Below are 12,379 nucleotides of genomic sequence, written 5' to 3'. Positions count from 1 at the left end.
CATCAGCATCGTGAAGTGGTAAAAAGCATGGATTTTGCAGCCAGACCACTGAAACTTAGTTCTTGGCTCCTCCACTTATTAGTGGGTGCCCTTAGAGAAATAGCATGATCACTTGTGCTTCATTTTCTTTTCTGCAAAAAGGGAATAATAATCAAGCGTATTTCACATGATGATGAATAAATGAGCTAATATTTATAAACTGCTTAGAGGGGTATATAACCCAGTTTTAATAACATCTGTTCCAAACCTTCACTCTCTTTAATTCTCCAAAAGCTCACCCTCCATCACTTTAGCAGATGGTTTGGCCTAATTCTCAGAGTACTATAGGACATTAGGTGTGAGTGCCTTTAAATTATCTTCCCCTGAAAATTCAACTACATTGGTCCATTTGTATCTCTTTCCAATCTAAAAGACAGAAATGACTTTCTAAAATAAGTTTTCCTCCTCAAGATCTTATTCCTTCAAATACCTAACCTTTCCTGTGTATATTAACCTTTCCCTGCCTACTTGTTCCTGTTTTTAACCAATAAACATATTTTAATCTCATGCATTTCCCTCAAAAATAACCAAAAATCCTTCCTCAACCTTAGATTTCCTTGTAGCTATTTTCCTATCTTCATCCTTCTCTACAGCAGATGTCTACATTTACTGTTTCTATCTTTACCTCTCTCATGACTGCATTACTGAGAAATGATAGAATTGTAAGGTCTAATATTAAAATTAAGTGGGAATAAATAAACTCAGAGCAGTCAAAACTTTAGAACTTAAATTTTTCCCAATCTTATCCAGACATGGATATTTATGATTTTAATGGCCATGTGTTTGTATAATGGCTTTCCTGCTCTTTTGTTTTATGTTAAGACATTAGTTGTTTTAGTTTGAATACCCCTTCTATTTCCTGTTTTCCTCTTCTAAAAGGAATTAGCCCTACATATTCTCTCTACAATCAAGGCTTCACCACCATTCTACCACAAATACTGTCAGGGTCAGCAATAACATGTATTTTGCCAAATTCAGAGGTCAGTTCTCAGTCTTCATCTTAATCAACTTCTCAGGAAATTGGCAGAGTTGATCATTTCTTCCTCTTCAAAACCTTTTTTTTTTTTTTTTTTGCAGTTCCCTTCTGGACACCACTTTCTCTTAAGTTTTCTTCCTACTTTCCTAGTTGATACTTCTTGGCCTCCTTTGCCCAACTGTTCTCATTTATCTGCCATTAAGATGTGGAGTACCTATGACACTATCCTTGAGTATCTCTTATCATTCTTCACCAATTCCTCCTGGTGGCCCCAAGTAGTTTTTAGCTTTAGATATTGCTATATGCTAATGACTCCTAAATTTATAATCCAGTCCAGATTTTTCCCTTGACCTCTATACTCATATATCCAAATGCCTACTCAACACATCCACTTAGATGTCTAATAGGCTTTTCAAACTTAACATATTCAACAAACTTGTTTCTCCCCAAATTCCTCCACCTTTAGTCTTCTCTGTCTCAGTCAGGTAGAGTGTGTGATCTCAGCAGAGGGGAGTTCTCAAGAACACAACCATAAAGCTGGTGAAAGAATGAAAGCCCATGAAGGAGACTGAAAAGTAGAAGAATATGAAAATATAGATCAAGAAAGAAATGAGAGGAATAGTAAATTCTGACAAAAGCTATAAGGAGAGCTATAGAGTGAGGACTGAAAAAGATCCACTGGATTTGGCATTTCAGAAGTCATTGATGACTACTGCGTCAGTAGGTTTGGAAGAGCTTAAGAAAGATAAAGAAGGCTGGCTGGGATGATACAGAAAGATGGCTCTCTGATATTAATCCATGAATGCTTGGGGCTACATTTCCATCAATATGCTTTATTAGTACCTCATATCCAGTATGTCCAATAATGAACTAATTTTCTTTCTTCTCTCTTGTTATCCTTAATCCCAAATAAATTAATGCCAAATACCCAGTCCTTCCAAATTCTCCATCATGATGAATGAAGGAATACCTAGTAAACACAAACCTTGGGGATCATCTGTTTCTCCTTCCCCACCCATTTCTAATTTGTCAAATCTGACTGCAGCCCTTATCTGCACTGGTCTAACTCAAGTATTTATCAACCTTCTTTCTCCCAGTTCCCATACTAATAAGCCTCCTCACTGGTTTCCTTGCCTGAGGATTTCCCATACCCAACTAGTTCAACTATTTGCTTACTAGTTACCATTAAATAAACCTTTAGTTAAAAACTGAAGGCTGCTTCGAATGTCCCACTGACAATAACATAATCCCTTAGACTAGCACACTAAGGTCTTTGAGATCTGGCTTCCACCTACTATTCCAACCTCAGTTTGTAACAGTTCCCCACTTGTATTAACACAATGTACATTGCATGGGGTCATGCACATATATTTCCCACACTTCTTCTATCCCTGGAATAAATAGCTGGAACTTTCAAAGTTCAAAAAGCTTTTTCTCCCTAAATTGAAATATAATTTCAGTAAGTTTGGGAAATAAAAGAAAAAAATTAGCCATAGTATTGTCATTTTAATGGAACATCTTTGTTTATTTCCCTCCTGATATTCCCCTATAAATGTACATTATCTGTATAGTAAACATACAATTTTGCATAATCTTATGTACTTTATGTAGTTATTCCCTGCGATGTTGCAGAAAGGGAATATCACAAATTATAATATTTTGATAAAAAGAAAAAAAAGGTGGGGACAAAATAAAGCTATGAATAAGGTTTATGATGCATACCATGATGACCTACTTATCTACCATGGGTGAGCTACAGACTTGGCTCTCAAATTTCTAGCAACCAATGTTAAAAACAAAAAGTTTGTCAATTATCCAAGTGCACTGCCCATGAAGTTTTAAAAAAAATGTTCCAGTAGTTTCAACTCTTCTTTGAACAAATATTGTAAAAAATATTTCTCTTGAAGTCCTTCTAAAGCAAATACAAGGGTGATAATTTCTGGGAAGACTCCTTATTACAGATAGTGCATCTCATTTCATGTAATTGATCATACTGAGAATCAGTATAGGCAGTTAACAATATATCCCCATTGCACAAATCACAGAGTGATTTTGTAAAAACCATCTTTTGGAAATCATTTGATATTATCAAGGCACCCAGCTCCTTGCTGCTCTGCTTTGAATCATGGGTAAATATTAATATATTGGAATACATATAATACATATTAGACTGTCACAGAAGTGGCTGAATTTTTATCCTTTAGGAAAATGTACCTGAATGTTGTTTTCCTTCAAGATAGTTCTAAATAGTTCTTAGGTGAAGTCTTAAAATTTCAGGTCTCATTTTGGGCAGTTGAGGCATGCTAGAATAACAGATTTTAGGCTGAGAAGCAAAAATTTTCTTTTTGATCATGAACATGGTTCCCTTTGGGAAAGTCCTCTGAGTATAAAAATGTAACTGGGTCAGGAATGTTAGTCTTGGGTTTTGTTTCTACTAGAGAATAGGATGTTACCCTAGAAGGACTCAAACATAAACTGAATCATATATTCAAGTTTGCAGACATTCTCACTGTTCCCAACCTTGAGTTCTCTCTAGAAGTATGGCTAGGAGGAGCCAGAAGTATCACCTTCATTGACGTATTACATGGCTGGTAAGAAGCCTGAATACTAAGACCTTTGTTTTTATATTCTGAGTTTTTCAGAAGATTTGGTAACCTTTGCCTTTAGCAATGTTTGTAGGGCCTTGGAATATGGACTTTTGTCCCTAATTAATTCAGTCACTAACTAGATGGCTGACCGTAGGCAGGCTACTTAAAAGTTTCTGAGCTCAGTTTTCCTCCCCTGAAAAATGGGGTAGTAGTATAGTAGCAGGTAATTGCCTCCCTAGGATTCCTTCCACTTAGGAGTCACACTGACCCTTTGCACATCAGCTCTAAGTGAGGAATTCCCTCAGTCTGATGATAGTAAGTGATTATTAATACTCCTCTAACAGTGGACCTGGGATACTAGGAGACAGTCATACATCTTAATTAAGAACAAGGCTTTGCAGGGGAAAACTCCTGGTTGCACTCTGCCACTTAATTTGGCCTGGGGCAAGTATGAACTTTGAAGCTCAGTTTCCCTACCTATAAAGTAAGAATAATATAAGCTGTTATAAAGTTGTATTAAATGAGATGCTGTAAATTCAGTCCTAAATACAGTGTCTGGCACAAAGCAAGTGCTCAATCAAAAGTATCCATTTTTAATACAGATTTTCTTGGGTACATTGAAATAACTTCTTTTCTAAAGAATTTCTCCAGATTGAATATCAGCACTCTTGTAATTAGAGTATTTAAAGGTTTTAAGGTGCCAACTTGGGCTGACTTGTTTAAAAAAAATGGAAAGACATAAGCTCAGGGGATTTTTTAAAATTAAGCAAAACAACCTGCGTGCTGACCTTTACACTAGTTATTTTACTCCATAAGTCTATTAATAAACACAACTTCAAGCTGTTTGATTTAGCATTAATGTAATCCAGGCCAAATATGCTACCTAACAGCAGTAATAAAACTTACTTGCCTGTCCCAAAGAAATTTTAGTGGAGGTTTGCTTCACTTTTCTGTTTGTTTTGAAACAAAATTTTCAGAAAGTTCTTAGTTTGAGGTTCTTATCAATAGATATTTAGTCCTTTTAGCTTTTGATTACTTGTAGATTATATTTAAATACAACTAAATGTGATAAAATCATTCTTAAGTAAGATAAACTTTGAAGGCTGTTATAAACTCTTATAATTTAAAAACAACTGCTTAACTGTAAAATACAAGAAAAGGAAAAAAATTTTCCCAAATGTGCAAAAACAATTCTTTGCTATGCTCTTAACTGCAGCAGGAAATATGTGTTTGTTTATTACGACCCTACTGCTTCCATAGTCAGATTAACTTTCAAACAGAGAATTTTCATTCTGTTTAACCAATAATTGTCTCCCTGGTTTGTGGAAACTGATAATTGGCAGGTCGTTCAAGGAGAATTACTTGCATAATTTTATCTAGTAATGCCTGGCTTGTCCCCACAGTTTGGGAATAGACTCTTGTGAACAGGGAATAAATCTAACTGTAGGGCCCCCTATAGGGGGTATTCAGTAGCACACAGTAACATGCTGGGTCAAACTGTTTAAAGGTGACTTTCAGGGACTATCAAAATTTTAACAAAAGGGTTCTGAATTACCATTATTTGTTGAATGTCTCCTTGTTGATTCTAGGTTCCTCCTCATTCATGAGATGTAAGCCTTAACTGATTTGCAGCAAGTTGTGGAAGAGTAACCACTTGTATTTCTGCTAGAAGGTTCTCTGCAGGATAAAGGGTGAGTAATATATTTTATAGATAAACAATCTACACTGATTCATAAATCTTGAATACCTGTATGTTAAATATCCAAAATTTATTAATCCATTGTATGGACTTAATTCAATTTTAAAAGTTTCTTAGGAACTAGCTTATTATTTTCTGTCTCTATAGCTCTATTTCCTTTAATACTTTGTTTGATTAACTATCATGGAACTTCACTCATTTTCAAAAGCAATTTTAAACGACTGCATATGAAATTTATGCATACTAAATCTTAAATTCAACTTTCTAAAAATTACCTAATCATTGATTTGTGAAAACTGATCAGGAGAAAAAAATTAGTAAGTGGATCCATCTTATAGCTTCTGAATTAATGACCAAAAGTGGTATTTGAAACTGTCGCTAAGCTCTAAAGAGATCTACTGGCTCTGCTCACCATCAGAGTGCTGGTTGAAATGGAGTGTCCTTGTTTTGACATTCTATCTGCTCAATCTGGTACTTTTTCATTAGTGATGGTAAGGGAAAATTGGTAGAATTTAATGTAAAGAATAGCCAGAAATTGTTTAACAGAATCCTATTTTGAATCTGGCAGAAACCCTACTCTCTCCCCATTTTGGCCACCCTCCAACTTGCCAAGCCTTGTTCGCTTTGGCTTTATTTAAAAAATGCATTTCTTGTGAGGAAAGGTTTTGTACTGTGTTTTCAATGACTCACCCAAAATAACTCCATTCAACTTGCAAACGGTCCTGTTCTGAATGCAGATTGTGTTTGTTCTGAGATGGGCATGGAGGAGCTGCAGAAGGGAGATTAGAGAAGGGAAATGTGGGAGAGGCCAGTGCAGTTTATATATTTATTTAGGTTCAAGCACATATCAGAATTATTAAGAGAGAGTGTGTGTGTGTTTTAAATAACTGTTTATGAGGTCTGTACCACTTAAAGCTTTTACTATTAGATAAATCAGTAGTAACTAAATTCATGATTCATGTAGTCTTTTTTTCTGACTCTCCAAACTCTTGTTTCTGACCCTCATAAGATGTGACACAGGAGATTTATATGTAAATACATAATTCCAACTATATGCAGAGTGAAAAATAATTTTTTAAAATATCCTAAGTGGACTCAAATAGGAAATAATCATATACAGAAGAGCTAGAACTAAAATTAGGAAGAAAATGTATATCAATAAATTGATCACAGAATATGACAGTATTAAAACTAGGAAATACAATAATGACATCCCCCTGTTGTATATTACAGAAAAAATGTTTAATATCAGGTGGCATAGATTGAGCAAATATTTGATGATGGATATAGCTCCTCAAAAGCTTTTATGATTCAAAATGTCAGGGCAGAGATCTTTAAAAGCAATATTTTAGAGCAGGATTGAAAAGGAAAATTTTAAAAAGGACTGATCTAAACTTTAGCATTATAGCTTCACAGATGAATTAAGGCTTCATATTTGACTTTCCTCTTGTAACTATGTACAGTTATAATGATTTTGATTTCAAAATATCATTTGAGTTGTTTCATGAATTCATGAAACAGACCAAATAAAACTTATTCTGTTATACAATCTTGCTTCACTCGTTGATGAAGAATAGATGAGCTGTTCTTACCTGTTCTCAGAAACAACAGGGAATTAAGCCACCAAAAAGAAAACAAGCTGTCTACAAAGTTTTACCATGGAAAGAATAAATTTAGCATCATGTGGCAAACTGAAGAAACTGTGATCTGGGAATGGTGGTGAAATGAGTGATTAAATGACAAGTCTTCAACATCCACAAATTAGAAAGTATATAAACTTTCCCAGATTATGTAAATCATTTGTAAGGCCAACTTCCAGTGGTATTAACACCTGCTTCTCTTTCTGGTATGTACTTGAGAAAAATAAGAGAAATCAAAATAGATTGTTATGCTATATTAATGCTTATGTACGAGGACAATGAACTGGTAATAATAATCCTTAAATTTTTGCTAATATGGGAAAACCCAAAAAATAAGTAAGAGGTTTAAATTATAGACCACAAATATGTAATTTTATTTCTTTAGAATATACAGAATAACCAGAAACAATTTAATGTTTAATAACAACTTAAAGGAATTTACCTTGTAAATAAATCTTTGAAAGTTTTTGAAGAATCCACTTGTTGAATCCTGGAATCCAGGTGTCCCTGGAAATATTAATAGCTTTACTGAGGGAGCACAAAATATTTCATGTTGAAATGAATTTTAGAAATACTAGTTTAAATAGGTTTTTTTAACCTAAATTTTTTAAAGTAAACTTGTGTACTTCTCAAATTTTTAACATTCTCTGTGACTGGAGTGCGGTGGGGGAAGGTGAAGTTATAATATGCAGTGTTTTCCAAATTTATTTCACATAGAATTCTTTTCAGGAAATCCTATCGAAACATAAAATGCTACTGTTTTTTTAATCTGTAATTCTACTTGCCCTACACCTTACATTTCCCTCTTGTCTTAATAAGGGGTGAAAATCTGGTGAACTAATGCTACCACTTTCTGTTGATTTTGAGTTATTAAGATTATGACACACAAAATAAAAATTCTGATTACATAAATATTATTAAAGAAATAATACTGTAACTTGGCTTACCCAACAGTAAATCTTGTTTTGTAATTTTGAAGCATGTGTTAAGGTCTGGAAAAGCAAAAAGTAACTAAAGGAATTAAACTGAGCATAATGCTTCACTTTTGATGTCAGTTTTTCCATTTAAAACTGCCTAATTTAACCAGAGTATATTTTCTGTGCTGGCTTGAATTTACTTTTTTAAAAATTCTTTTTTAAAAATTCTTTTTAAAAAATTCAGCTGCATAAGCATGAAGATAGATGTCACTTACTAGTATGAGAATAATTCCCTCAGGTGGAATTAACTGTTTTTTGTCTTCTACAGTATAATAATGCCAGTAGCTTTACTGAGCACCTACTTTATTCCACGGGATCTTGTCCCCATAGGAAGGTAGCTATCATGATTGCTACTTCACAAATGAGGAACATGATGTCCAAAGATATTAGATGTCTTGCCTTAGGCCATACAACTAGGAGGAGACAGAGATTTCAAACTCCAGTCTGATTACTGTTTCCACTACATCCTGCTGGGTGGAATTACCCACATCTTATATAAATTTGTTTCTTCCTCCATCTCGTAAGTATCAGTAACTCAGTGATTCTTCTTTATGCAGAGCTTCTGCAATGTGGATTTGTAGTGGTCTACTGTATAGCACTTATTTGAAAAATTCCTTGAAGAAGCAAACACCCAGACTCTCCTCATGTGTGGTATAGCATTCATTACTGAATAAATGAAACACCTTGGGCATTTTTAAAATCTCAGAGTTGAGAATTCAATTAAAACCCCAAACTTTTCAAAACAGCTTACTGTTTCAAGGATTTCCTTCTCTGTTATTTCTACCCTTCAACATTTTTCATTAAACATTATCACATAGAAGAAAACATAAAATTGTGCTATTAGAGATGCAACATTATGTTGAATGCTTAATGTTAGTGTAATGTTACCTGCTGGCATATTTCCCCTTTATTATTTGACTCTGGTGGTTTGGCTTTTAAACATAAAATGTGGTTCACTATTGCCATTCTCGAAAGTTTGTTGTTTGAAAGTATTTAAATAACAAAACTGAAGAAAAGATAATGGGACTTAGAGAAACAAGTATTTCATCCATATGACTGTCCATTCTGAAGAACATTAAGCATTATTTACCTCAAGAAAACTCATTGCCACTTGTTGGATCAGCACTGTACTAAAAGTATAAGGGGTCCAAGAATAATATAGAATAATATTTTTTCTCTTACAGTTTGCAATCTGGCTGGTAAGTCATACATACCCTCAGAGGCCAGTCATATTATATACTGCACATTTCAGTCCCAAAATAAATGATACAGACATTCAGTTGTATATCAGGGAACTGTGGGAGTGATGTGACCAGTAGTGGTGGAAGGATGTAGTCTAGGAAAAATTCTGGCTCACCTGATTCTTGAAAAATCGTGAAGGTATTGGACAAAAAAAGAACAGGAATGAATTGAGAGGCAAGAACATAGAATCGGCAGCATACTGCTGGGAACAGCAGATGAGTAAAACTGGGTCCTCTAAAGCCCTGAGTGAAACTGGGGAGAACAGTGCGTTTCGTTCTCTGTGACTTTTAACCAACCCTCCAGGGCCTGCTCTCTGGGTACCTTCCTCACTTTCTCTGGCCTATTTTGGAGGGCTGTGAAACTGTTAACTACGTTTTGCTATCTGGAATTCTTTAAGGTTAGGAGGTCCTTAAGATTCAAAATAAAGATTAGTGAAATTTCAAGCCAATGAGATACTAGTAACACTGTTTCAGTTCCCCTTTTATTTCGCAATACACATAAGGCCCAAAATACTATGATGGTTCCAGAAAGTTAAACTGGATTTTAGATATAACTTGCAGGTATTGTTAAACCACCAGAAGTTTGTGACTGATTTTGAATAGGATAATGTAGTCTTCCTGCTAATGAGATTTTTAAAAATAACAAAAGGGAATGCTCCAACTCATTTTTAAAAGTTCCCAACCTTGACATCATCTGTTTCTTGAAACATCTTGTAGCACCAAAATCCAAGCAAATATTTCTACATTCTGCCTTCCATTCCTTGCTCTATTTTCCTTCACCTATGTCCAACTTCAATGTGGAATTTCCACATTATTCTTTCCCAACTGACTTTCACACATAACACAACTATGATAAATAACTTTAACAAACATGAAGGTAGAGCTTCACGAAGCTTGGTCTTTCCCAATTTTGACAAGAAATATCAATTACGCGCCTCGTTCTTTCCTCTTTATCTACAAGTCCCTGGACACAATTCTTTGGACCCCAAGCAGACACTGTTTTGACGTGGCGAGAAGAGCGTTTAGTGAGACTTGGCCTTTCCAGTTTCTCTGCTTTTGGGTGAGAGAAGCCGAGAAAAGGTTACCAACGAAGACGCACGCGAAACTCACTCGCCCTGGGGTCCTGGGCGGGGGCCGCGGGCTCCACACCACGCCCGCCCCGCGCGCTCTGGCCGGAAGGGGGCGTGGGACGCCGCCGAGGGAGGGGCGCGCAGACGCGGCGGACCGGCCGGCCGGGGCGCGTCCGGCGGGGGCGGGAGGCCGAGGCCGGGGCTGGGGGCGGGGCGTGGGGCCGCCGGCGCTCCGCGCCTACCCGCGCAAGCTCGGGCCACCCGCGCTCCCGCGCAGCGCCGGCCGGCTTCATGTGAGGCGCCGGGCCTCCGCCCCCTCCCTCCCCTTCCTTCCCTCCCTCCCTCCCTCCCATCCCGGCCTCCGCCTCCTCCGCCCGCGCCCGCTCCCCGGGGCCCCCTGCCCGGCCGGGCGCTGACCGCAGGGGCGGGGGTCCCCGCCGCCGCCGCCGCGTCTCACGCAGACTGCGTCTGGGGCAGCGGAGCCTCCGGGCGGCCATGGACTGGCCCCTGGTGGCGTCGGCGGAGGCGGAGGAGGAACTGGAGTGGCTAGTGGCGAGTCGCAGGAGGAAGGCCTGGGCCAAGTGCCGCGGCTCCTGGCAAGCGTCGGAGGCGGAGGACCTGTCCACAGAAGCGGCGACGCAGGACGAGGACGAGGACGGCGACGAGGACCTCCCTGGCGAGAAGCTGCCAGCGGCCGCAGGGAGAGGTCTGCGCGCCCGCGGAAGGGCTGGCGGGCGGGGAGTCCCTGCCCCCTGGGCCCCTGCTGCGAGTTCAGGAAGGTCCTCCCGGGCTTGTAGGCCCAGGGGAGAGGGGACACTTGCGACCTTTAAACGCGCGCGCCCCGCAAGGCGTCTCCAGTGTCAGCAGAGACGGCCTGGTGCCATCTCGTTTCCTTTCAGGAGGACACAGGCATGTGGCTTGGGCTGCATTTTGCCCCCAGTGGATTTTCCTCCAGGGGAATGTCCAGGGTGACTCCGCCGTCGGAGTACCCCTGAGGTCGCTAACAAGCTGACCCCTCTCTTTGCCCTGCAGGAAACGTGCCTAACGAGAAGATCGCGATATGGCTCAAGGACTGCCGGTGAGTTCTCGCGTTCGCCGCCCGTGTCCGGGAGGGAGGTCCATGCAGACGGGACTCCGGAGCGGAGGACCCGGGCCTCAGTCCTTATGCGTCCCATGGCTGTTGTAAGCTATAAACCGGAATGGAAACCGGCGGGTGGTTTCCTTTAAATGATTAGAAATGGTGGTCACTGACTATTTGGTGACTGTTGATTTTGCATTGGTTAAGACTTCAGCTCCAGCGCATGTTAGTTTAGCATCAGAAACTTAAAACATAATTGTGTTACGTTGTTAGGCTTGCCTTATTTTTACTCGAAGGGATTTTCACATTTCATGCAATATTTTTTTTTGTTTTTTTTGACATCTGTCCATTTGGCATTAAATCATTTCCCTTTCAAATGTGTTTTAGATGAGTTTAATTTACTAACTATACTAACTGGATTTTCATTTTATTTTCTTTTTGCCTTAATTTTGTTTGGAGAGCTAGTAAAAGTACCTAACTTTTCATGTAGTGTACTTTTTGTATGGGCATTTGTCATATGGCACTGGAATTCACAGAAGGGAAATAGAGCTTTGCAGGCATCCATACTGCATATATCTGTTTAATTACATGCTCTGCAACTGGTACAAATATGTTTTATAAAGTACAGAGGAGATGAATCATATTGCAAGTAAATCTTACAATAAAATATGCTTGTTTTGTACTTAATTTTTTTCTATTTTTTTTTGCTACATGTAAAATCTTGTACAAAGAATGTTGCTTTTTAGCTTTTGTTAAGGTGCTTGCTTCTGCGCATATATTTGTCATCTCAATTTCGGCTTCTCCTTGTAATCTTTTGTTAAGGTACCAGAGTTAGGAAAGTTTTTTGGGGGAAGGAGTAGGGATTCTCATTATGTGCCAGTTTATTTTTCTTCCCGAAACACACATAAAATTCTGCTCACTAATCTATTGATGTCCTGTTTTGATGAATTGCCCAGAGCCTTACCAAACACTCTTCACTACAGATCTTAACCTTTATTGGGAGTGTCATACACCCTTTGAGACAGGATGAAATATATGGACGTTCTTCTAAAGATGAACAAAAAAAGGTTT

The 12,379-nt window shown here is 38.3% G+C and overlaps 2 protein-coding genes across 3 annotated transcripts in view; one reads left to right on the top strand and one right to left on the bottom strand.

Moving 5' to 3' along the window:
• Positions 1–5,158: 5,158 nt before the first annotated feature.
• Positions 5,159–10,727, bottom strand: LOC108397009 (uncharacterized). Its single transcript, XM_073219270.1, has 4 exons — positions 10,271–10,727; positions 7,385–7,449; positions 5,993–6,071; positions 5,159–5,280 (listed from the first exon to the last, which is right to left on the bottom strand). The coding sequence occupies exons 1-4, from the start codon at positions 10,725–10,727 to the stop codon at positions 5,201–5,203; spliced, it is 681 nt and encodes a 226-aa protein (XP_073075371.1). The 3' UTR covers positions 5,159–5,200.
• The window catches only part of ITPRID2 (ITPR interacting domain containing 2), a 42,662-nt gene continuing 40,870 nt past the window's right edge, over positions 10,588–12,379 (top strand). The window contains exons 1-2 of one of the 2 annotated variants that reach the window (XM_017660171.3): positions 10,588–10,936; positions 11,263–11,308. In XM_017660171.3, the coding sequence (XP_017515660.3) occupies positions 10,726–10,936; positions 11,263–11,308 (257 nt within the window). In that variant the 5' untranslated portion in view covers positions 10,588–10,725. The remainder of the gene's footprint in view (positions 10,937–11,262; positions 11,309–12,379) is intronic. The other variant, XM_017660173.3, reaches the window with a different exon arrangement.

This window comes from Manis javanica, chromosome 12 (genome assembly GCF_040802235.1).
Source record: "Manis javanica isolate MJ-LG chromosome 12, MJ_LKY, whole genome shotgun sequence".
Lineage (NCBI taxonomy): Eukaryota > Metazoa > Chordata > Mammalia > Pholidota > Manidae > Manis > Manis javanica.
Note: the sequence above shows the minus strand (reverse complement) of the source record. Positions and strands in the feature narration are given on the sequence as shown.

Coding starts and splice junctions, on each gene's coding strand:
- LOC108397009 (XM_073219270.1), bottom strand. CDS start 10,727: ATGGCCGCCCGGAGGCTCCGCTGCCCCAGACGCAGTCTGCGTGAGACG. Junction 7,450..10,270: donor CGCCCAGGACCCCAGGGCGA/GTGAGTTTCGCG, acceptor TAATATTTCCAG/GGACACCTGGATTCCAGGAT. Junction 6,072..7,384: donor TTCAAAGATTTATTTACAAG/GTAAATTCCTTT, acceptor TCCCTTCTGCAG/CTCCTCCATGCCCATCTCAG.